The sequence below is a fragment of the Silurus aristotelis genome, assembly GCF_946808225.1.
Source record: "Silurus aristotelis genome assembly, chromosome: 4".
NCBI lineage: Eukaryota > Metazoa > Chordata > Actinopteri > Siluriformes > Siluridae > Silurus > Silurus aristotelis.
The window spans coordinates 34,316,084-34,341,912 of record NC_139577.1 but is presented as its reverse complement, the minus strand read 5'-3'; the positions used below and the strand labels follow the sequence as shown (position 1 = coordinate 34,341,912).

The 25,829-nt window shown below is 42.7% G+C and overlaps 2 protein-coding genes across 6 annotated transcripts in view; one reads left to right on the top strand and one right to left on the bottom strand.

The window, feature by feature from the left end:
• The window catches only part of LOC310724660 (uncharacterized protein), a 20,448-nt gene extending 13,295 nt beyond the window's left edge, over positions 1-7,153 (top strand). For 2 of the 3 annotated variants that reach the window (XM_083538922.1, XM_083538924.1), the window contains exons 5-9: positions 252-320; positions 1,017-1,990; positions 2,104-2,918; positions 3,193-3,381; positions 4,176-7,153. In XM_083538922.1, the coding sequence (XP_083395048.1) occupies positions 252-320; positions 1,017-1,990; positions 2,104-2,918; positions 3,193-3,381; positions 4,176-4,426 (2,298 nt within the window). In that variant the 3' untranslated portion in view covers positions 4,427-7,153. Of the gene's footprint in view, positions 1-251; positions 321-1,016; positions 1,991-2,103; positions 2,919-3,192; positions 3,382-3,563; positions 3,652-4,175 lie in introns of those variants that run through there. The other variant, XM_083538923.1, reaches the window with a different exon arrangement.
• A 2,653-nt stretch (positions 7,154-9,806) lies between these two features.
• Positions 9,807-21,270, bottom strand: ccdc149b (coiled-coil domain containing 149b). 3 transcript variants are annotated; one of them, XM_083539536.1, is made up of 13 exons: positions 21,084-21,270; positions 19,423-19,584; positions 17,745-17,783; positions 17,533-17,640; positions 17,256-17,372; positions 16,976-17,148; positions 16,563-16,635; positions 16,317-16,401; positions 15,090-15,237; positions 14,759-14,835; positions 13,034-13,066; positions 12,789-12,875; positions 9,807-12,074 (listed from the first exon to the last, which is right to left on the bottom strand). In XM_083539536.1, exons 1-13 carry the CDS (start codon positions 21,132-21,134, stop codon positions 11,608-11,610), a joined length of 1,620 nt encoding a protein of 539 aa, XP_083395662.1. In that variant the 5' UTR covers positions 21,135-21,270; the 3' UTR covers positions 9,807-11,607. The 3 variants fall into 3 exon arrangements, with proteins under 3 accessions (XP_083395662.1, XP_083395663.1, XP_083395664.1); XM_083539537.1 differs by lacking the exon at positions 13,034-13,066; XM_083539538.1 differs by lacking the exons at positions 12,789-12,875; positions 13,034-13,066.
• Positions 21,271-25,829: the final 4,559 nt, after the last annotated feature.

Genomic DNA, 25,829 nt, shown 5'->3' with positions numbered 1-25,829 from the left:
GTGTGTGTGTGTGTGTGTGTGTGTGTGTGTGTGTACATAGAATCTTATATCTTCAAGGTATGCTATTAATAAGCATTAAATAAATTCACTCTCGTAGCATTATAAAATGTTTTGCATTCTGTATGTGTGTGTGTGTGTGTGTGTGTGTGTGTGTGTGTGTGTGTGTGTGTGTGCTATGATTACTGTAATGATTACTGCAGGTAAACGATTGTACACACTCACCTGACGTGTGTGTTCTCTGTGTGTTCTAGGGTTTATCAAACTCGGCGCCCGCTGCAGGAAGCGAGCCGCCTCCTGACAATGAGAAGAACGTTAAGAAGGTAAGCTCAATGCCAAACACATACACATTCACAGAAATGCACCAACACAGCATTTTATTTAACTTATGAAGTGTATTAGAATGAATGAATTGTGTATCAGTAGCACCTGTGTAAAATACAGAACCGTAACACTAGACAAAAAGAATCTCAGGAAACGTCTTGTAAATATGTAATTCTGATTGTATTATTTAGTGTTTATTTAGCAATATGTTTGAGCTAATATGAAACCCTGCCCCGTATACAGTATAGTGTGGAGAAAAGGGTCAATCTTAGCCTATCTGAGTCTGATAAAAACAACAGTAGCCATAAATTTAACAAAAAAAAACACAACCCAAGCTGTCTAGTAATCAATATAAGGTTCACATTTCTTCAATTTTGCCCTCTCCATCTAATAGCATAGTGTAACCAGAGAAGTTGGGGAAGGGTGGGGTCAGGGTGGCAGAAGGGCACGAGTGCCTTTCCAATACACATAATCTCTTTCTCTGTCTCTTATTGTGTTTTATTTGCGTCTCTCCTGTCTGTCCACAAACCCAGTACAATATAACTGTTTTGTAAAGGTCACTTTTCCGTTCGTGTCTGTTCCGTTTGATTTCGATCTTTAGTTTTTTTTTATACATGTAAGTGTACTCTCTCTTTCTCTCTCTGTCTCTTTCTTTCGCTCTCTCTCTCTCTCTCTCTCTCCTTCATTCTGTATAGGAAGAGGAGTCTGGTCCGGGATCGGATTATGTTACTCCCTCCTGGTCTCTCTCTCCTAAATCCTCCCAGCTCTCTCACTCCGAGCTCAGCGACTCAGACGGTGCAGAGCCACGTAGCCGGACGCCTCGCAGGCGCAAAAAGCATCGCAAAATATCCTCCGCAGTCGCTGCTAACCCTAACGCTAACTTTAACGACAAAAAGAAACTGTCCCATCCCCCGCCTCAACGGCCACCGGGCCGGCCTCCGTCACAGCCTCTGCCTCACTCCTTGCCCTCATGTCCCCCTCAGCCTCCTGCCCCTTCCAGGCCTGTGTTTAAATGCCCCGCCCCTGCCGGCATAGGGGGCAGCACCGTTAATGTCAGCGCAGGTAGAGGTGTGAGCCCTGTGATGCAGAAGCAGTGCTGTGTGTACTGCGGTCGCCATTACCGCTCTCTCCAGCGGCATCTCGACAAACACCACACCCACCAACCTGACGTACGTGCAGCCATGTTGAAATCACAGGGCTCCGCCCACCTGCCTCACCTTCACGCTTCTTTGCCGTCATCCTCCTCGTCCTCTTCCTCCGCCTCAGGGCACAATCGCACCCACAGAGACGCCATGGGTATACCCGCACAGCAGTCTCCATCCCCTCCCCCTCCTTCCTCTGTTTCTCCAGCCAGAAAGAGTCCTGCTCTCACAATTCCCTCCCCTCGTAAAAGCCCCGAACTTCCCCCTCCCACTACACCCCCCAGAAGGGGAGGCGGCGTCCCTGTCTCGGTTCTGAAGAGAAGCCCACCCACACCGGCGACTCCGCCCCGGAAAGCAGGACGCAAGAAGAAAGAGAAAGAAGATCAAGATGTGATTGAGAAAATGAAAGAGGAGTTTGTCGAGGTGTTGAAGCAGGTTGAAGACCCGAAAATGGAGGAAGATGAGAATGAGGAAGAAGCAGAGGAAGATGATGACAGCAGTTCAGAAGACAAGAGCGACCTATCCAGGTAAAATCTATTTTCATCAAAATCACCAGTGGTCTGAAAATATAACGCTGTGTAATCTAATCACAAAACTTTTCTCTGCTTTTTTATATATTGCTTTTTTACCTGTCCTCCAGTTCTCGCCGTCCCCACATGCTGCCCCTGCTCTCGTCTCTCTCCTCGCTTGTCCTGTACCTTCGGCGTCTCCAGCACTCAGCCTTCATCTCTCTCTCACGTTCCCCACAGTCAGCCGAAGCCTGGCGTCTGCTCTGCCACTCCAGCCTGGCACTTCTCATCCTCTATAACCGCCGCCGTGAGTGTGAGGTCTCCAAACTCACCATTTCCGAATACCAGGCTCGGGTGTCCCCTCAGTCCTCTGCCTCGTTCCCCTCTGGTGTTCTTACTCCCCTCGAGGCCTCCCTTTCCCCCTTTGAGAGGCTCGTTCTGCCCCATCTCCCTCGCATGGGTGTCCAGGGCAAACGGGGACGAGTCCAGCCCCTAATTCTGCCCCCTCACTCCGAACATTGCCTAGAGCTTCTTTTACAAACAAGGGCAGGAGTCGGAGTGGATCCCCAGAACCTGTATGTGTTTGCTCGGCCGTACCATTCTCCCGCCACCCCTCTGAGGGGTACAGATCTGCTCCGAAACTTGGCCAAGTCGAGCGGAACGCGCCACCCGAGGGCACTGACGCAGACGCGCGTTCGCCGACAAGTCGCAATCCTTACCCAGTTACTGATGCTGAGCGAAGGCGAAGAGGAGGGACATCGCGGGGCCGCACAGCAGAGATTAGAAAACTTCCTCCAGAAAGAGTACCATGTGACCCAGAGCTGCGCCACTATTGGCCAAGATCCAGGGCTCATGGGACTGATCGGGCGCGTGGTACTATGTGGGGAGAGAGACGGCGTACTGTTCCGAGGAATGAGCCTCCATCATATCTGTCTAGAGCTGGATGGTGAGTTTGTGTGTATTTATAATGGAAAGAAAATATACAAACCATTACAACTGTACAAGCAACAATAAAACCCTCTTATTTTATTTATTCTAATTTATTTAATTTTATTGGAATACATTTTATATAAAATCTTGATTTCGAGGAATATTAATATATATAATATAACAAGCAGTTGAACATTTTAAAATCATTTAACTGTACTTAACTTTGCAATATTTCTGTGTGTGTGTGTGTGTGTGTGTGTGTGTGTCTGTGTGTGTATGTGTGTGAGCAGTAATGTCAGGAAATTCTGCAGATTCTTTGTCTGAGGAATCAGATGGAGAGCAGGAGAAGGACAAAAGCGAATCTTCTCCCATCATGATTAAAAAGTCCTCCAGTGGCACCAAACTTCCTCGGCTCAAGAAGATGAGCGGCTCTCCCTTCTCTACCAGCCGCAAGAGAGGTTCAGGACAGCCCAAACCAGGTGTGTGCCTGTGTGTGTGTGCGTGTGTGCGTGTGTGTGTGTGTGTGTGCCTGTGTGTGTATACACATAGCTAATAATTAACGTGCAGGCCAATACTGTTAGTACAGTGTACACTGATGACCTTGTGTATGTGTGTGTGTGTGTATGTGTGTGTGTGTGTGTGTGTGTGTGTTTGTGTGCAGATTATTTTCGAACAGCCCCATCTTCATGTTTGTGCTGTGTTCACGAATGACCAATGATTAACACATCCTCACCTCTCTCTCTCTCTTTCTCTCTCTCTGTCTCTCTCTCTCTCTCTCTCTCTCTCTCTCTCTCTCTCTCTTTCTCTCTCTCTCTCCTCTTGCTGTTTCACTGTTCTGTGACTCACCTGTCTTTCTCTCCTTATCTGTCTATCCTTCTTTATCTGTCATACTTGCCGCCTTTCATGAACATTAACTAATCTGTCACTGTCTTTCTCTTCTCACGTCCTCTGTCTTTTCTTTTTTCCCTCTTGTTCTCTCACATTCTCTATCTACATTTTTCTATCTGTTCCTCTCTTTCTCTTTTTTCTCTTTTTTCCCTGTCTTTTCTTTCTTTCTTTCTTTCTTTCTTTCTTTCTTTCTTTCTTTCTTTCTTTCCTTCCTTCCTTCCTTCCCTCCCTCCCTCCCTCCCTCCCTCCCTTTGTTTCCATTCATTCATTCTCGATGTTTCACCTTTTTTCTCCTCCGTCCCCTGCATTTATCTTCTGTCCTTCATTTGTCTTTCCATCTGTAATATCTATAACCATTTCTCCTCTTTCTCTTTCTCTTTCTCAGGTAAGCGCGGCGTCCTGAAGCGTCCATGGTCCGAGGCAGAGCGGGCGGCGGTGGAGTCCCACCTGGTGCGGAACATCATGGAGCTGCGCGTCCCTGCTAAAGCGGACTGCGAGCGCTGTCTGGAACAGTGTCCACTCCTGGTCACCAACCACAGAGACTGGAGAGCCATCAAGTTCTACTGCCACAACCGCATCCAACTGCTGAAAAAAACCCAGCAGAGACAGAGCCCGCCCACCCTGTCTGTTCGCTGAGATGGCCAATCACAAAGCCTGCTAGGGAAAGGGGGGAGGAGTTAGAGGCAGGGGGGAATTAAAGGAGTTTTTTTTTTAAACCAGACTAAAGCTGTACAGATGTGAAGGTGATTTGTAGTTAGGAAGTCCACGAGACTAGAAGTGTCTGATTCTGCACAGTGATGAAGATTACCCTAGAAACATTTTTTGATATCGAAGGGGAAAATGTGTCCTGTCAATATTGTTATAATTCTGTACATCATGATGCTAAATGTGCATCACAAAATACCATCAGTACAGGAATGTTTCTGTAGGATAAAGTCGCTACTGTACCCCCTCAATTCACAAGCGTATCGTGATGTTTATATATCACAATAGTGATTAAACCGGTCGTATCGCCCAGCCCTATTGTACTATACACACAACACTAATTTCTCTGAGTTGTTTCTAAATACTGCTTCTATTTATTGACCAGTCTGAACATTTGAGTGGTGCTTTTTCCTCGTGAGCGACGCCAAAACAAAGCACATTATGTTTCAGAAGAGAAGTGCCCCCTGATTCGTGGCATCTTCGGCATTTACAGCCGGACGCCGACAAACGTCCTGTCTGTCTTCACTGTCAGAGCGTGTCCAGTCTGCAGCGTTACTATAGACACATTTCCTTCTGAAAACTTTTTTCTGGCCATGCATGAAAGAATAAAAGAAAACAAGGTGAAGGATTAAAAAATAAATAAAAAAACGCTCATCTAATCTAAATCTAATCTTACATTTAATGCACGCATTTCTCCTTCATCTGTGGGAGTTCAGAGCTCTCTTGACTGAACAAAAAAAACTTGACTCATTTGCTTTAAGAGAAACAGTCCAGACGCACAGCAGCACGTTATTTTTATATTTTCATGAAGTAAATTGAGGAGCATTCAGCTTTTGTTTGAGCTGGTGGGTCTGATTGTTTAAACCTTTTAACATGGCGATTGGAACCGAGTCCAGAAAAGTAGCTCGGATCTTCTGACAGATTAGAACGTCAGGTCGGACGTTCAGAGTGTAGGGTTCTAGAACAGTATGGAGCCAGTTCTAGAATCCTAGATCCGAATGGGAGTTTCTTTTTTCTTTTCTTTTTTCTTAATGTTTAGACTCGGTTCTAGATCTAGGATATCAGCACAGATGTGTAGATTGTTAGATTGTTATGATCTTAAAACAGAACGGAGTCAGGGCGGGTTCTACGTATTATAGTAGCACAAAGATTGGAACAGGATGGACAGACTCTCGAGCTGTTGCTTTAACTTAACACTTTGTGATGCGACAGAACGTAAAGTGTTCGATTGATATGGAGCTAGAACCGGTTTGAACAGGGTGCTTAGATCAGTCTTTGTTTCAGTTCTAGAAAACCAATTCTTCTAGGACAGAACGCCAGCTCAGATGTTTTTAGTTGGTTATGATTCTAGAATCGTAGTGTAAAGCTTTAATGTGTAGAACAGTTGGATGGTTCTAGTTATAGAACAGCATTCACAATATCGTCATTTCCGGAACATTTTAATTAAGCTTTTAGAGCAAGGACGTTAGAACGATGGTTCTAGAAGAGCAGTATAGATCCTTTAATGGGATGTTCAGAGCGGTCAGTGTTCTGATTCCAAAGCAAAACAGAGCTTGTTGGAGTAGTTCTGGAGTATAGAGTAGAGTTGGTATTGGTACATGATTATTGAACAGCAGTGACAATGTAGAACCCGGTTCTAGATCATAGACGAAGACATTTCAACATTTCTTTTTTTTTTTTTATAAACTGTTTGTTTTCAAATAGACAACAATAGAATGCTTGGAGCAGTGCCTGGTTCTAGAGAGGCAGTTTAGATCATTCAAACTGAATGTTTCGGGTGGGTTCCTGTTCTAGAGCAGGATCTCAGACATTCTGTGAGGAGATTTTAAATGCTACTATGGTTCTAAACCAGTAGTTTAGGTGTTCTATTGGTTCTAGAGCAGTAGCTCAGATGTTATTGTTTTTATAACAGTAACTTGGATAGTTCTTCAGAACATACAGAGTTGGTTCTGGTTCTAGAGCAGGATCTCAGATTTTTTTTAAACAGATTGTTCAGAGTAGGTTGTCTCAAAGTAGTAAATCGGTTCTAGAACAGTAGCTTGGATAGTTGAACAGAGTGGGTTCTGGTTCTAGAGCAGTAACCCGGGACATTCTAACAGAGTGTTTAGAGCGAATTCTGGGTCGTGTAGGTGCGTGTAACTGTTGCTTAACGAGGTGGATTAAATGAGCTTTACATCAGTAAGTGTGTGTGTGTGTGTGTGTGTGTGTGTGTGTGTGTGTGATCTGATTCTACTCTTAGGACTTTTTTTATATGAAACATGTAACCACACTTAACACCTCAGTTTACACATAAATTATTTAACAGTGGATATTGTTTGTGTAGCTTTTTTTGTCTTCAGTTCTTTCTCCATTCGCATTGTAAATACAAATTTCTATAATTCTATCACTCTGTCCTGGTGGTTAATAATAATTAATAATATTAATATGATTCATCTTCGTGTTTTCCATCGTCTTTATAGTTTTGTTTGTTTTTTCTCATTGCTTTGTTTTCGTATATAAACCTGTAAAAATTCTATGTAAATATATATGTATATAAATATGAGGAACAAAAAAAAAAAATGAAAGAACACATGAATGTAAATACATGAATTGTCTGGTGTTGTTTTTTTTGTTTTTTTTTTTAAGCTGAAGTGATTAAAACTTTTTCTTTGTAACTGATTTATTTGTGTATTATTTTATTTATTTCCTGTTGCAGCACTTACACATAATGACCACCCTGTGGTGCTGTTGAGACGGCGAGCCCTTTTCTTTTAGTCTGGAGAATCACGTGTGAGGACTGAAAGTTCGAGTCTTTCACAGACACCACACAGATTTGGTTTATTAATTATTTGTTGTTTTTCCAGTTAAAGGAAGTCGTCACAGCTCCAGACTTTGATCTTGAACTCCTGATTGATATGTTCTTTATTTTTGTACAGTGTCTTTGGAAACACTGAGTCTCTGATGTTTTTTGAGACACATGCATGTTCCTGTGGTTTCTGTGCTACAACCCTGGGAACAGCCAAAAGAATTAAACAGTGAAGGAGTGGAAGAAACTTCAATTGGAGTTAAACTGGGACATCTGTCTCTCCAACAGGGGAACTTGTGTGAGACGGAGATCATGAGATAAGATTTGGAGAAAGGAAGTGTCTGGATGGTGAGGGTGTGAAGCTGTTCTTCATGATTTCATTTTTCAATGAAAATAAAGTGGAACATCTGCACATTTATCGATTTGTTTGGTCAAAGGGAATCTTCATACTGTTACATTACAGAGTTTGTTGCATATAAACAAAAGGAACATGCATGTGTGTCTCAAAAACATTAAAACACTGAGTTTCCACACTTTCACAGGTGGTGTATGTTCTCCTCGTGTCCACCTCATGGACGTGTGAAACAAGTCTACCTTCTGCTCAGGTTTGGAGTTTAAAGCTTAAATGGATGGTTTATGAGGGTGAGTCAAATGACACCATACTGTTAAATACATGAAGTGTAAAATTCTACATAGTGTAAAATAACACACAGTCCAGTACACACCGTATCTGCTCCTCAAACACAACCATCCTGACGCATCTGTTCACGCAAACATCAGCCAAATGAGTCAGACTTTTACTGGGAATCTGATGTTTAATGTAAATGTTACAGAACTGGACCGAGTAAATCACTGTAAAGTTTTTACATTTTTACATAAATTACAATCTTAGTGTTGGACAGTAACAAAGTAAATGTAGAGTTTTTTCACGTGTTCGATTTTACTGACGTTTTTACATTCAGGGAGATTTTGACTGAAACTTCACTATCAAATATTTCACTTTTTACTACATTTAGTGAAATCAGTCGTTTTTATTATGAGGATAAAAACGTAAACTGGTGAAACACGCAGCAATAAACTTTTTATTGATAAACTGTTTGTTTTCAAATAGACAACAATAGAATGCTTGGAGCAGTGCCTGGTTCTAGAGAGCCAGTTTAGATCATTCAAACTGAATGTTTCGGGTGGGTTCCTGTTCTAGAGCAGGATCTCAGACATTCTGTGAGGAGATTTTAAATGCTACTATGGTTCTAAACCTGTAGTTTAGATGTTCTATTGGTTCTAGAGAAGTAGTTTGGATGTTCTTTGGTTCTAGAGCACCAGCTCAGATGTTCTATTGGTTCTAGAGCCGCAGTTAGGATGTTCTATTGGTTCTAGAGCGGTAGGTCAGACATGCTGTGTGGAGATTTTAAATGCGACTATGGTTCTAAACCAGTAGTTTAGATGTTCTATTGGTTCTAGAGCAGTAGCTCAGATATTCTATTGGTTCTAGACCAGTAGCTCAGATGTTCTATTGGTTCTAGGGCAGCAGCTCAGATGTTCTATTGGTTCTAGAGCAGCAGCTCAGATGTTCTATTGGTTCTAAAGCAGCAGCTCAGATGTTCTATTGGTTCTAGAGCAGTAGCTCAGATATTCTATTGGTTCTAGAGCAGTAGCTCAGATATTCTATTGGTTCTAGACCAGTAGCTCAGATGTTCTATTGGTTCTAGAGCAGCAGCTCAGATGTTCTATTGGTTCTAAAGCAGCAGCTCAGATGTTCTATTGGTTCTAGAGCAGTAGCTCAGATATTCTATTGGTTCTAGAGCAGCTCAGATGTTCTATTGGTTCTAGGGCAGCAGCTCAGATGTTCTATTGGTTCTAGGGCAGCAGATCAGATGTTCTATTGGTTCTAGAGCAGCAGCTCAGATGTTCTATTGGTTCTAGAGCAGTAGCTCAGATATTCTATTGGTTCTAGACCAGTAGCTCAGATGTTCTATTGGTTCTAGGGCAGCAGCTCAGATGTTCTATTGGTTCTAGGGCAGCAGCTCAGATGTTCTATTGGTTCTAGAGCAGCAGCTCAGATGTTCTATTGGTTCTAAAGCAGCAGCTCAGATGTTCTATTGGTTCTAGAGCAGTAGCTCAGATATTCTATTGGTTCTAGACCAGTAGCTCAGATGTTCTATTGGTTCTAGAGCAGTAGCTCAGATGTTATTGTTTTTATAACAGTAACTTGGATAGTTATTTAGAACATTTAGAGTTGGTTCTGGTTCTAGAGCAGGATTTTTTAAAAACAGATTGTTCAGAGTAGGTTGTCCCAATCAGGATCGATCGCACGATGATAATTGTAATAGAAATCAATCAGTGTTTGAGTCATTAATATCATTCTATTAATAGATCAGTGTGCTGAGAGTCACATTCGAGTTTTTACACAGAAACTGAGGTGATTAAGTGAAGAATCTTGTGATAAAAATGATCACAGGAACATTAGAGTTATAATCCCGAGACTTCAACTTGTACATATTTGTCGTTTTATTAAATAAAAAAAAAAAAATAACATCCGAAAAAATACTGAACAGGAATTCATGAGTTTGAAGGGCAAAATTCCCGCAGGCTTGTGGAAGATCTGATCCGACCTGCTCTTTAGAGAAGAACACTGATAAAACGTCCCCTCTCCCTGGTAATCAGAGACATCAGGGAATTCCCCACAGTGTATTGACGAGGTGGTGCTGAGCGGCTCTGTGACCGTACGCCAGCAAATGCATCAGAGGAAGAATAAAAAAATTTGGGCTTTAAACAGTGTAGAAACGTAATCAGGGGTCAATAATGATATTAATTTAATCCTTCATCATGTTTATTTGTGCTTATGATTTCCTGATGACGTCACGGAGGATCAGAAGAAATGGTTGCAGGAGTAATTGGGGTCTGTAATTGTTCAGTATTTATATAAAAAAGAACGTCATGCATTTGTTTATAATTTCCTGTAAGAGGAAGTGAGAGTCAGAACCACTTCAGGATGAGACGCGACGAATGGAACAGCACGTGTGTGAAATATTGAAAAGGTCCTGAGGGAAATCTTGACACAGAGTGTAGCATGTGTTAATATACATATATTTTATATATGTGGCCAAAAATATTCGGACACATACCGTTTGTGGATCTTTCCAAAAATGTTCCCACAAACCCGAAGGCACACAGTGGGATGTCTACTCATACTGTGTTCTTCACTTGAACTCGGAGACCATAACCTGTTCCAGCATTGCAATACCCCTGTGCACAAAGGCTGCTCCATGAAGATCTGCTATCCATGGAAGATCTCCTGCTATGAAGCTCCAACCCTATTGGGATGAATGTGAATGCTGACTGCACCCCAGACCTCCTCATGTTCTCACCTCCATCACTACCGGACTTCACTAACATCCCTGTAGCTGAATGAATCTCCACATCGAGTGGAACAGACGAGCGGAGCTCATTATAACAGGAAACGGAGAATGTGGAATGGGATGTCTCATGATTGGCTGTTCCAAAACTTGTATAAACGTTTATCATTTCAGCATCTCGTACATCAGACAAGCCTCCCTCGGGCTGTCCGAATACTTATGAATTCTGGTTTGGGTTATTAGTGTCAGGAGAACAGCTGTGTGTCTTCCGTCTCCTCCTCTGATATCACGCAGCTGCTGTGGACGAGGTCTTTCTCCTCAACGCTCTCAATCCATCACACACGGTACAGGCAAAAGTTTGTGGACACCTGACCTCACCTGATTGAGGTGTCCATTTTTTTTTAACATCCAATTCCACATTCAGTCCCCATTCCCTGTTAGAATGATCTCCACTTTTCTGGGAAGATGTTCCACTAGATTGTGTGGAGATTCATTCATCTACAAGGGTGTGAGTAAAGTCAGGCAGTGATGCGCTGGATTTTTGGAAGGAGCACATATGTAGCTGGAAAAGTCATGTGTCCCAATACTTTTGTCCATATGGTGTATATGTGAACGTGTCTAAATGCACTGACGTGTGCACAGTCACGTGGCGATGTGCTGAAAATCTAATCGGTTTTCAAGATGTTTCTCTTTGAACACTTTGGATCAGTTGTGTCTTTTAAAGATTAAATTTAGAAACTCCGCAATATCGCATTCAAAATAGTCCCTATGCACAACAATACAGCGCCCCCCAGTGTTCTTCTGGAGCGTGTCCTGGTGTGCATGCGGACTATTTTGAAGGCGATGGCATGGAAACGTAGATGAATGAAGTGACACAAAGACTTGACACGACAATGCTGTACAGGCTGAAAGCAGGATCTTATCGTGTTCGGATCCGTGTTTAAGTCCAGTACTTATTTCAGTTCTATGTTCTACGTGCTCCTAACTGGAGCGTCTGGTTCTGTTCCCTCTCTTGTAGCGCTCTCAATGTTCTTCACCGTTCTGCAATCGGGTTCTGTGCAGTCTTCATCAGGCACTGACAGGTCCCTCATGTCTCTCTCTGATCCATCCTGAATATCAGGATTGTACTCGGAACATGTGACCAAAGCGCCACCCTCTTTCCCATGATCCTCTGCTGAAGAGCTCAGATGGTTTCCGGTAGCCAGATCCTCATCACCATGTAACGTTTCTAACTTGTATCCGTGTGTTACTCTCTCCACAGGACTCAGTGAGCTGGTGGTGCTTTCTGTGGAAAGATGTTCAGGTACGTGTGTGTGTTTTAAGCAGACCGTGTTGTGATGATGATGATGATGATGATGAAGACGCGGGCTTGGATGATCCTCAGCAGTGAGAGTCGTCTCTTCTGTCACTTCCTCTCCAGTCACAACCTCTTTGTCTCCTGCAACGATATGATCACAGTATGAAGCTCTGAGAGCAGTGTAGCAGGTTTATACTACAGTCACACATGAATTGCCCTCGATTATGCCCCTACCTGTCAGGTAATGTATTGCAGTGCCCTCCAGGATGCCCCTATCTGTTGAAAATGCTATAAAGTGCTCTCTAGGATGGCCCTACCTTTCATAAAAGGTAATTATGTGCTCTTTAGGATGCCCATACTTGTATAAAACCTTTTAAAAAGTGCCCTCTAGGATGGCCGTACCTGTATAGAAGTGCTATGAAGTGTCCCTGGAGGTGCCCCTACCTTTATAAAAATATAATAAATTACCCTCTGGGATCTCCCTACCTCGATAAAAATGTGATACAATGCCCCTACCTGTCAGGTAATGTATTGCAGTGCCCTCTAGGATGCCCCTATTTGTTAAAAATGCTATGAAGTGCCCTCTAGGATGGCCTTATCTTTCATAAAATGTTATAAATTGCCCTCAAGGATGTATAAAATGTGATTATGTGCTCTCTAGGATGCCTATACCCGTATAAAAATATAACGAAGTGCCCTCTAGGATGCCCCCTTCTGGCAGTGACATGATCTTTGTGTTTTACTTGTGGTGTTGATTCAGATGGTTTCGTGATTATTGTAAAACCAAATCCAAACCCTGACTATCTTTTCATTTTGTTTCCCGTGAATCAGGATCAGAGAAGGGTTTATTCTCACCCACGGAGACGTCTGGTAGCGGCACCGCATGCCCCATCGACGTCTGGACCGACTGGTGTTCACTCAGAATAATCACGTCTCTTCCTCCTGTAATCAATCCACCGCTAGTTACAGCTGCAGGTGAATACGTCACTGCAGTAGTGCCGAATAATAAAACACACACTGGAGCAAAGGTAAGAAAAGCAGGTGTGCTGATAATCATTATGTGATGCAGTATAAATATAAAAGCAAAAGAAGAAACATACTCCCCAGTCCCACGGAGACGTTATAAGTAAAGCCTGGGTTTCATTGGGACAGGAAAAGGAAGAAAAAGAGAGAAGAAAAGACAATTAAATGAAAGACAGGATAGTCAAACACAGATATACATAGTATAGACAAAGGTTTGTGGACACCTGACCATTAGCATTGTATGTGCTTCTTTTTAGAACATCTCATTCCACATTTAGTCTCCATCTGCTGTTATAATAATCTCCACTCTTCTACATCCACTAGATTTATGTGGAGATTCATTTAGCCACAAGTGTGTTAGTAAGTCAGGTAGTGGTGTAGGTGAGAAGGTGAGGAGGTCTGGGGTGCAGTCAGTGTTCACATTCATCTCAAAGGTGTTCAGTAGGGTTTATATCAGGAGATCTTCCACTCCAACATCCACATGTAAAGCAGATCTTCATGGAGCAGGATTTGTGCACAGGAGTATCGTCATGCTGGAACACATTTGGGTCTCCTAGTTCAGATGAAAGACATCCTATAAGACTGTGTCTCCTAATGTGTAGTAATAGTTTGGGGAAGAAGCACATATGACTGGAAAACGTCAGATGTCCCAATACTTTAGTTTCTGGGCCGTTTTTATAAAAGTGAAGTATATACAAATTAAATTTAATAAATATATTTACTTTTCTTTTATTACTGTATAAATAATCCTAATGGTAATAATCAGATTAATCACTTCCACGCATGAACAGCTCATTGATCTCAATCCAGTACATGTGGACATTTATCAGTTTATTTCTGTAGACTCTCAAATATACGCTTAGTTCAGAACTGAGTGTATTAGAGACATGCCTCTGTTTTACTCAAATTTATCGATCACTACCTGTACAAAAAATGATAGTGCCCTCTAGGATGCCACTACCCGTAGGAAAATATCATGACATGCCCACTAGAATGACATGCCTACTACATTCCCTACCTGAAATAAATAATCATTAAGTGCTTTCAAGGATGCCTCTGCCCGACATAAAATGTCAAATTGTCCTCTAGGATGCCCCTACCTGTATAAACATGTAAGAAAGTGCCCTCTAGGTTGATCCTACCTGTATAAAAATGTGATAAGGTGCCCTCTAGGATGATCCTACCTGTATAAAAATGTGATAAAGTGCCCTCTAGGATGATCCCACCTGTATAAAAATGTGATAAAGTGCCCTCTAGGATGACCCTACCTGTATTAAAAAAAGTAATAAAGTGCCCTCTAGGATGCCCTTTTCCTGTATAAAAAAGTAATAAAGTGCCCTCTAGGATGATCCTACCTGTATAAAAATGTAAGATAGTGCCCTCTAGGATGCCCACTCCCTGTATAGAAATGTGATAAAGTGCCCTCTAGGATGACCCTACCTGTATAAAAAAAAAGTACTAAAGTGCCCTCTAGGATGATCCTACCTGTATAAAAATGTAAGTGCCCTCTAGGATTCCCCTACCTGTATAAAATATTAAATATATAATTGCCCTCTATGGTGCGTTACATGTGAAAAAAAAAGTGTATCCAGACATTTTACAGTTTATTTTTGTAAATTTGATTTATTTTATATTTAACAATTCCTTGGGCAACACAAAAATGATTCAAATTATATTTTCATTGTACTTAGTTCCAAAGTGAGTGTCTGAGACGTCTCTGCTTTACTCAACCCATTCTGTCCTCGTTCTAAATGATATATCAGGACATAACGTGTAAAATACTGTGAACATGTGTGATTTACCAGGAAGGCTCCACAGTCCAGACATCTCCAGTGCTTTCAGCTTTCCTTCAAGTTCAGCTACTCTGTGACCCAGAATCCTGTTCATTACACACAACAAACAATTCATGTGATGATCGAATTTATCTCAGTATCAAACATCCCTGTTTTCACCACAGATTCAAACTCAGCACAAGGTAGAACACTGTGAATGGTCAGACACGTGACAGTCTTTCAGCTCTGAAGCTTTGTAGTTGACTACATATACCCAAGTTGATGATACACATGATATGTGATGTGTCAAAAAGGCACTTACACACACTCTGTATCTCGACAGTCAGGTACAGACACTCACTTGTTGGTCTGGCGTTGGTGCTGAATCACCATGTTCTTCTCGTGAATGGTCTCCAGCAGCGCTGTGGCTAAAGACTTCAGGTCGCTGATGGACTGCTGCGTCACAGGCAGACTGCAGCCGTTTTCCTCAGACAGCAGCAGCTCCTGAACTGCTCACACACAAATATGATTAAATACTCCTGCATGTGAGTAAACATGATCCCGTGTCCTTATATGTGAGGACATGTGATCAAATGCCTTCAAGGATGCCTCTGTTTGCATAAAAATATAATAGTACCATCTAGGGTTCCGCTACATGTTAGAAAAACTTATAGTGCCCTTTAGGATGACTCCTACATGTGAGAAAACAATGGATTATACCCCAAGATGCCCCTACTTCTAATAAATTTGAAGTGCCCATTAGGATGCCCCTAACTGTAATAAAATGACATGAAGTGCCCTCTATGGTGCCTCTACTTGAAAAATAAAGTCATAAAAATGCCCTCTAGGGTGCCCCTACTTGTATTGAATGACATGAAGTACCCTCTAGGGTGCCCTTTACTTAAAAAAAAAAGAGCCATAAAGTGCCCTCTAGGGTGCCTCTACTTGAGAATTTTTTTTTCATGAAGTGCCCATTAGGATGCCCCCACTTTTAATTAAATGTCATGAAGTGCCCTCTAGGGTGCCCCTACTTGTAAAAAAAATGACAAAGTGCCTTCTAGGGTGCCTCAACTTGAGAACATTTTTCTTTTTCATTAAGTGCCCATTAGGATGCCCCTAATGGTATTAAAATTTCATTAAGTGCCCATTAGGATGCCCCAAACTGTAGTAAAATGTTATGACTGCAGTAAAATGTCATAAAAGTGCCCTCTCGGATGCCCCCAGATAAACATAAATGTCATGAAGTGCCCACTAGGATGCGCCTATCTGCTTGAAATTGTGATAAAGAACCTCACTAGAGTGCCTGTGCAGTGGAGAAAATTAGATAGGGTGGCCTACATGATAAACAATTAAATGACATGCCCCATAGCCCTCTGTGCCAAAATACATGATGAAGTGCCTTGTAGGGTTCCTGTAGTAAGTAAAAATATGAACTGCCCTATAGGTTTGCCTAAGTGCAAGAAAATGTGTTGCTATAGTAGAACTAAAAAGGTTTCCGGTGCCTTTTTACTGTTTCATTGCCTGCCCCTCAGCCAGTGTCCATATAATCGCTAGCAGGTCTTTGTGATGGCTGTAGCTCCTTCATTACCTTGTTTAGCAGAGAGGACTCCTGTTAGCGCACTGCTGTTAGCCTTCCCATACACTTTACAGTTCTTCTTACTCTCCAGCGCCCCCTGTGGACAAACACAAGCAGGACGAAGGAGATTGGTTTCAGTGCGTTTACTGCACTTTTGGGTGTTTATTTCCGTCTCCAGATATAAGCTGTTATTCAGGGAGTGGGATATCGGATGTGAAATGCAGTGATGTGCATCTCAGTACTTTGTTCTCCACTGACCTTGTACTTCATCAGATTGGATTTGAGAAGAGAAACTTCTTCTTGAAGCTGTACAAAGCGTTCGTGCAGGTATCTGCAAAACACTCCTACAGAGTCATACAGAGTTCTTAATGACATCATGCCCTTTTTGTACTGTGGGTTTCAGCAAACGCTTTGATGTCAATTCATTTTTAATTGAATTTTAGATTTCAGTGAAAATTTGAAACATAAGACACATAAAGCATCTGTTTAAACTAAAGCGCTTTCTACCCTCTTCTATATACATGATCTCACAAACGCTCAGGATTGGCTAGTGTCACTCTGAGTGACAGGTGAGCGAGCATGCCCCTCCCACCCAGAGACAACTTCTCATGTTCTGTAAGAGATTCAGGAATAATATCATGTTCCTACAGGTTCTCCACAGGGACACTCACCTGTTCTCCATACACAGAGCGTCCACGTCCATGATTCGACCGTCATGGCGTCTCAGGATGTGGTTGAGCTCGATGTTGAGGCGATGCGCTTTCTCCTGATACACGTTTCTTTCCGCACGCACGTCCTGCAGCTCGTCCACCGCCGCCTTCACACTCTGCTCCAGCTCCGAGTTCTGCGCAGACACACACACACACACACACACACTATAAAGGTCTTCTCTTTTGTACTCCTCACGGTCACGGCTCATACTGTACGTGTGAACAGATGGATGAGAATCACCTGCTCTCGAGCTTTTTCCAGCTGCAGTACGAGATCTTCTCTCTCATGGGCCGGAAAGTGGCGAACTCCGACCTCTTCATCACCGAGACGCTGTTTAGCGATGGTCATCCTCAGCAGCTGTTTCCAGACACACCCGGGTGAGTATCTGCCCTTTCCTATCTCACACGCAGTCTTATTCCATTATATATTGGAGTTCATTGTGATGTAGAAGCTGTGAGAGTGAGCTGGAGTGTACAGGAGGATGTGCTGAAGGATGTGCTGAAGGTGGAGCATGTACCTTGTTGTCACCCTGAACCTCAACTAATCGCTGATTCAGTTCTTTCCGTTCCTCACTCAGCTTCGAGTTCTTCTCCTGAGCGTCAAGCAGCAGCTGCGCTAAATTCACCTACAAAACGTTCAAACACAGACGCCATCACTAATGCAGCTATAATACCGACAGAACAGAACGATAAACTGCAGAAAGACGAGGCAGAGATGAAAGATACACACCTGGGTCCTTTTCTCTGGAGGTAACGTTGGGTCACCATCCTGAAAACAAAAAGTACATCAGAGAATCAGTGAGTCAAGGAATCAGTACATATAATACATTGGGGGGAGTGGAAGCTCAGTGGTTTAGGTGCTGGGTTACTGATCAGAAGGTCGGGGGTTCAAGCCCCGAAATATCGCCAAGCTGCCACACTCTTGGGCCCCTGAGCAAGGCCCTTAACCCTTTGTGCTCTAAGGGTGCCGTATCATGGCCAACCCTGCGATCTGACCCCGGCTTCTGAGCAAAAGCTATGATATAAAGAACAAATTTCACTGTGCTGTAACGTGTATGTGACAAAGAAAGTTTATTCTGAGTAAAAAGTCACGTGGCAGATGCCTTTTTCCAGAAATGCTTACATTTATCAGTTTACACACCAATCACAGTCAGAGGAGTGATTCAGGGTTAAGTGGGACCTGCAGTGAGTCAGTGAATCAGTGAGTCAGTAAACCAGTTAGTCAGTGAATCAATGAGCCAGTCAATCAGTGAGTCAGTGCAAGAGTAAAGCAGTGAATCAGTAAATCAGGGAGTCATTGCTTCAGTGATAAGGTGAGTCAGTGTGTCAGTGATAAAGTGAGTCATTGATAGTGACTTAGTGACTCAGTGATAGTGAATCGGTGCAGTGATAAGTCAGTGAATCAGTGATAAAGTCAGTCAGTGCATTAGTAAATAAAGTACGTCAGTGACTCAGTGGTAGTGAATCGGTGCAGTGATAAAGTGAGTCAGTGACTCAGTGATAGTGAATCGGTGCAGTGATAAAGTGAGTCAGTGACTCAGTGATAGTGAATCGGTGCAGTGATAAAGTGAGTCAGTGACTCAGTGATAGTGAATCAGTGCAGTGATAAAGTGATCCAGTGACTCAGTGATAGTGAATCAGTGACTCAGTGATAGTGAATCAGTGCAGTGATAAAGTGATTCAGTGACTCAGTGATAGTGAATCAGTGCAGTGATAAAGTGATTCAGTGACTCAGTGATAGTGAATCAGTGCAGTGATAGTGAGTCAGTGAGTCAGTGATAGTGAATCAGTGCAGTGATAAAGTGAGTTAGTGACTCAGTGATAGCGAATCAGTGATTCAGTGACTCAGTGATAGTGAATCAGTGCAGTGATAAAGTGATTCAGTGACTCAGTGATAGTGAATCAGTGTAGTGATAAAGAGAATCAGTGACTCAGTGATAGTGAGTCAGTGATAGTGAATCAGTGCAGTTATAGTGAGTCAGTGATTCAGTGATCGTGAATTAGTGCAGTGATAAAGTGATTCAGTGACTCAGTGATAGTGAATCAGTGCAGTGATAAAGTGATTCAGTGACTCAGTGATAGTGAATCAGTGCAGTGATAAAGTGATTCAGTGATTCAGTGATCGTGAATCAGTGCAGTGATAAAGTGATTCAGTGACTCAGTGATAGTGAATCAGTGCAGTGATAAAGTGATTCAGTGATTCAGTGATCGTGAATCAGTGCAGTGATAAAGTGATTCAGTGACTCAGTGATAGTGAATCAGTGCAGTGATAAAGTGATTCAGTGATTCAGTGATCGTGAATCAGTGCAGTGATAAAGTGATTCAGTGACTTAGTGATAGTGAATCAGTGCAGTGATAAAGTGAGATTAAAATGAAGAATTAGAATAGAATTAAACTAATTCCCTCACAATAAGCTCTCTGTATTTCTTCTTCAGCCCTTGGTGGCGCTCTCGCAGCTGATTGGCCATCAGTTTGAACTGGTCACGCTCCTGCTGGCAGATGTCCAGCTCTTTAGAGAGAATCAGCAGTGCCTCCTTCTTACTCTCCAGCTTTCTCTTACACACCAGGAACTGAGCGAGGAAAGAAAACACTCATGTTTTCATCAGCAATTTCCCCTCAGGACAGACCCATCAGAAACACACACACACACACACACACACACACACACACACACACACACGTAAAATCAGAGCGAATGAATTGTAGACTTTATTCCTTAAATAAATGTTTTTATTTAAACAAAATTAACTTAAACAGTCAGAAATGTTCATATACAAAGTAAGTTTTTGAAAGTAATATTCTATATTTACAACACAGCTTTTATATCAAATAAAACATCATTTAAATGTAAAACACCCAATTATCTGTATCATTAACACATAACACAGTCATTATATGATAATGGGTCTGGTCATGTGACTGTTTGTACGTTAGTGAAACGTTAGTTTGACCCCCGTGAACACCTGATTACCTTCTATTTTATATCCTTCACTCTTTATTCTCTGTTCTTCTGTAGACGTTTGTACCTAGAAGCTGCTGCTGCTGTTATCATGAACACGTCCTGAACATCTCATCACACTCAGTACTGCCAGTATCTCTGACAGGGTTCTTTTCCCTCAGTCTCAAGTGTTCTTCCTCACCCAATCAGGCCTTTGGCTCAAGGAACAACATCTGATGTGGGTTGAGATGATTTGCATATGATGTGTTATTCACCAATCAGATTTCAGTATTGTTAACCGCAGACAAACTGCATGTGATTGAACTATTTTCAGTGTTCAGTTATGAACCATACAACGTACAACCAAATGTTTGTGGACACCTGACCAGAAGATTAGTATCTGATTCCACATTTAGTCTTCATTTGCTCTTATAATAACCTTCACTCCTATGTTCCACTAGATTTTGTAGAGAGAACACAAGGGTGTTAGTAAAGTCAGGAAGTGATGCAGAAGCTGGATTTCTGCACAGAGACATGGTGATGCAGGAGCAGGTTTGGGTCTCCTAGATCACGTGACGTGTGTAATAAATTCAGGTGTGTAACAAAAATATCGATTTAAATCCTTTTAAACAACATACATTATCACCCGACCTGAAACACACACACCTCAGTCTGTGTGTGTGTGTGTGTGTGTGTGTGTGTGTGTGTGTGTGTGTGTGTGTGTGTGTGTGTGTGTCGGTCTAATGGACACAATGGAGATGATCTATAATGCGCTTTAAGAGGCTTCTGTTCCTTTACGTGTGTAATAGACGTGAGATTTTTTCAGACATGAACATATGATAAACACACACGATCACACGCACGCACATGCGCGCGCGCGCACACGCACACAAGATCACACGCACGCACATGCGCGCACACGCTTACACGATTACACGCACGCACATGCGCACACTATCACACGCACGCACGCGCGCGCACGCACGCACACACACGCAGGTGTGCGCATCGCCGTAGGCCGCGAGCGCGTCCACATCATCACTATCAAACGCTCGCGCATCCTGTCCGATCTGGGGGTCTGATGAGTTGCACTCGGACCACATTTCCCGTGTGAAAACAGCGCACCCTCACCTCGTTCACCAGCCCCTGCCAGTCGCTCTCACTTCTTCTTGAAGGGTCCATTTCACAGCGTTTCCACTTTGATTACACCAAACAGGTGAAAAAGCCGCAAGCGCGCGGCCAGGTGAGCATCTTCTCCCACCATGAGTCACAGCATCCAGACGCATCATTTCCTGTGGTCACGGAAAGGGTGCGTTCCAATTCACATCCTTCCCTTCCCCTACACACTGTGCTCAAATCCCTACACAGGGTGGGTGCGTTCAAAACCATGCTGTGTCCAAAAGAACCCGGATGCTGTCGTCACGTCACGATTACTGGAGTGTTACTGGATTACTGGATTACTGGATGATCTTTTCTACTGCCTGATCACCAGACCAAACATTTTAAATACACAACAATAAAATATACACACACATAATGTGCATGTCAGATCAATAGTGTACTCAGGGTAGTACCAAGTTCCTACACAGACCAGATACAGACTAAAGACACGTCATGGTCATGGGATTTTATTATATCCATCCATCCATCCATCCATTTTCTCCCGCTTATCCGTAATTCGGGTCGCGGGGGCAGCAGTCTAAGCAGGCCCCCGCCTTCGACTGCTGCCCAATCCTCACAGCACCGTCCCTTACGGTCCCTCCTGCAGGTGGTGAGCCCACGGGAAGGGATTTTATTATATATATATATATACAGTGTTGTGCTCGTTGCTAAAAAATAGTAACTAGTTACAGTTACTCGTTACTTCATTCATACTTCATACTTCAATAATAGATTCACAATCAAACACTAAAGTGGCTTCTGCTGTTGTGTTGAGCTCTTAAACATGTTCCTTTCACAGCTGAAGTATGAAAACTATCAACAATGTAGAACAGAACACCGGGTTAGCGCATAGCTTCTAGAGGCATGCAGTTTTTGGAGGTGCTGTTTATCGCAGTAGATACGAGCTTTGAACCAGAAACACACAGCTTACATTTGACTTAAAAGTTTTTGTCTTTATGCTCAACTAAAGTGTAATAATGATCATATTTCCACTTTGAGAAACTCGTCTTGCTCTCGCCTCGACTCGCCATTACTGCCACAGAGACCTGAATAAACGGAGACACGCCCACAGTGCGTCTTCTTCGTGTTTACAGTGGTTCATCCACCAATCCTACAATGCGTCTCTGCTGTAAGCAAGTTAGACTGTAGTCTACACTTCAGCCCAAATTCATTAATTTAAATAAGTAACGGGTAACGAACCATACGCTAACGGTAACGGAGTTACTTTATTTAAAAAGCGTTACAGTATTAGTTACAGTCAAAAGTAACGCGTTACTGCCCAACACTGACTATATATACAGTGGGTACGGAAAGTATTCAGACCCCCTTAAATTTTTTACTCTTTGTTATATTGCAGCCATTTGCTAAAATCATTTAAGTTCATTTCTTTTCCTCATGAATGTACACACAGCTCCCCATACTGACAGAAAAACACAGAGTTGTTGACCTTTTTGCAGATTTATTTAAAAAAAAAAACTGAAATATCTCATGGTTCTAAGTATTCAGACCCTTTGCTGTGACACTCATATATTTAACTCAGGTGCTTTCCATTTCTTCTGATCATCCTTGAGATGGTTCTACACCTTCATTTGAGTCCAGCTGTGTTTGATTATACTGATTGGACTTGATTAGGAAAGCCACACACCTGTCTATATAAGACCTTCCAGATCACAATGCATGTCAGAGCAAATGAGAATCATGAGGTCAAAGGAACTGCCTGAAGAGCTCAGAGACAGAATTGTGGCAAGGCACAGATCTGGCCAAGGTTCCAAAAACATTTCTGCTGCACTTAAGGTTCCTAAGAGCACAGTGGCCTCCGTAATCCTCAAATGGAAGACGTTTGGGACGACGAGAACCATTCCTAGAGCTGGCCGACCGGCCAAACTGAGCTATCGGGGGAGAAGAGCCTTGGTGAGAGAGGTAAAGAAGAACCCAAAGATCACTGTGGCTGAGCTCCAGAGATGCAGTCGGGAGATGGGAGAAAGTTGTAGAAAGTCAACCATTACTGCAGCCCTTCACCAGTGGGGCTTTATAGCAGAGTGGCCCGACGGAAGCCTCTCCTTAGTGCAGGACACATGAAAACCCGCATGGAGTTCTCCAAGATGGTGAGAAATAAGATTCTCTGGTCTGATGAGACCAAGATAGAACTTTTTGGCCTTAATTCTAAGCGGTATGTGTGGAGAAAACCAGGCACTGCTCATCACCTGTCCAGTACAGTCTCAACAATGAAGCATGGTGGTGGCAGCATCATGCTGTGGGGGTGTTTTTCAGCTGCAGGGACAGGACGACTGGTTGCAATCGAGGGAAAGATAAATGCGGCCAAGCACAGGGATATCCTGGACGAAAACCTTCTCCAGAGTACTTTGGACCTCAGACTGGGCTGAAGGTTCACCTTCCAACAAGACAATGACCCTAAGCACACAGCTAAAATAACGATGGAGTGGCTTCACAACAACTCTGTGACTGTTCTTGAATGGCCCAGCCAGAGCCCTGACTTAAACCCAATTGAGCATCTCTGGAGAGACCTAAAAATAGCTGTCCACCAACGTTTACCGTCCAACCTGACAGAACTGGAGAGGATCTGCAAGGAGGAATGGCAGAGGATCCCTGAATCCAGGTGTGAAAAACTTGTTGCATCTTTCCCAAAAAGACTCCTGGCTGTATTAGATCAAAAGGGGGCTTCTACTAAATACTGAGCAAAGGGTCTGAATACTTGAATACCATGTGATATTTCAGTTTTTCTTTTTTAATAAATCTGCAACAATGTCAACAATTCTGTGTTTTTCTGTCAGTATGGGGAGCCGTGTGTACATTCACGAGGAAGAAGAATGAACCTAAATGATTTTAGCAAATGGCTGCAATATAACAAAGAGTGAAAAATGTAAGTGGGTCTGAATACTTTCTGTACCCACTGTATATATATATGTATATATATATTTATATATATTAAAAAACACTTGAAACAAATAAATATCTAACCGTCTTATTTATACTAAACCTGTTATCAGTACTTTTCTGTATTTACACGCAGAGCATGCAGAAAGTTTTCACATTGCTTCACTTTTTCCACATTTTGTCCACAAGGACGTCTCTGTACATTACTGCATTCTTCTTTCCCTCAATCCCGACCAGTCTCTCAGTTCCTGCTGCTGAAAAACATCCCCACAGCATGACGCTGCCACCACCATGCTTCACTGTAGGGATGGTATTGGCCCGGTGATGAGTGGTGCCTGGTTTCCTCCAGACATGACCCTTAGCATTCAGTACAAAGAGTTCAGTCTTTGTTTCTCATGTTCTGAGAGTCCTTCAGGTGCCTTTTGGCAAACTCCTGATTGTGGATTGCTGAGGAGATGATTGTTCTTCTGGAAGGTTCTCCCCTCTCCCCTGAGAAATGCTGGAGCACTTTCAGAGTGACCATCTGGTTCATGGTCACCTCCCTGACTAAGGCGCTTCTCCTGCGATTGCTGAGTTTGGCTGGGCGGCTCCGCTCTAGGAAGAGTCCTGGTGGTTCTGAACTTCTTTCATTTATGGATGATGGAGGCCAATGTGCTCATTGGGACCTTCAATGCTGCAGAAATTTTTCTATCTCCTTCCCCAGATCTGTGCATCAATACAATCCTGTCTCGGAGGTCCACAGACAATTCCTTGGACTTCATGGCTTGGTTTGTGCTCTGACACACACTGTAACTGTGGGACCTTCTATAGACAGGTGTGTGCCTCCAGATCATGTCCAATCAACTGAATTACCCACAGGTGAACTCCAATCAAGCTGTAGAAACATCTCAAGGATGATCATTGGAAACAGGATGCACCTGAGCACAATTTTGAGTGTCATGGCAACGGCTGTGTATATTTAAGTGATTTTTTTTTTGTTTTTTAATTTGTAATAAATTTGCAAAGATTTCAAACAAACTTCTTTCACGTTGTCATTATGGGGTTTTTATTTGTAGAATTTTAGAAGATAATGAATTTAAATTCATTTTAGAATAAAACAGGAGTGTGATTAAAGTCTTTAAACACTACAGAACACTGGAGAGTGAGAACTAACATGAGCACTGGAGTGTGTGATTATGAGTGATGATCTTTCTAAATCCTTCTACAGTCTTTATGGTGATAAAACTAGGAGCTACTGGGCAACTCATAAAATAGCTCAACATCTAAAATCATCACAGATCCAACACCAGCTTCTCCATGCCAGAGCCTTTAAACACTCCAGGAGCTCCAGTGTCCAAACTCCAAATGAAGTGGGATCGAAATGGCACTGGTACGTCTCTAGATGGTTCGGGATGTTTGCGAGTTCCGCATCTACTTCTTTAAAGGTCCACAATCTTCATGAGGTGGGAAGTGACTGGAGCTGGAGCAACCTCAGGATGCCTCGGGATGGGGAGAGAAAGAGAAGCAGTGGAGAGGAATTAGCGTAGCTGCTGTTCATGATATTAACAGCACAAGTTGATAATGTGATGTGATCAGATGTTCTAGAGCACAAGGTTAACCACCTAGTAATGCATTACAGTAGTTCATTCTGGAGGTATGTAATGCATTACTAGGTGGATGTCCGGCATCATTAATAAACAAGCTACAGTTTGTTCAGAATGCAGCAGTCTCACAAGGTCGAGAAAATATGACCATATAACCTCAATCTTCTCATCCCTACACTGGCTTCCTGTTAAATTTCAAATCTACTACAAACTACTGCTACTTACTTATAAAGCACTA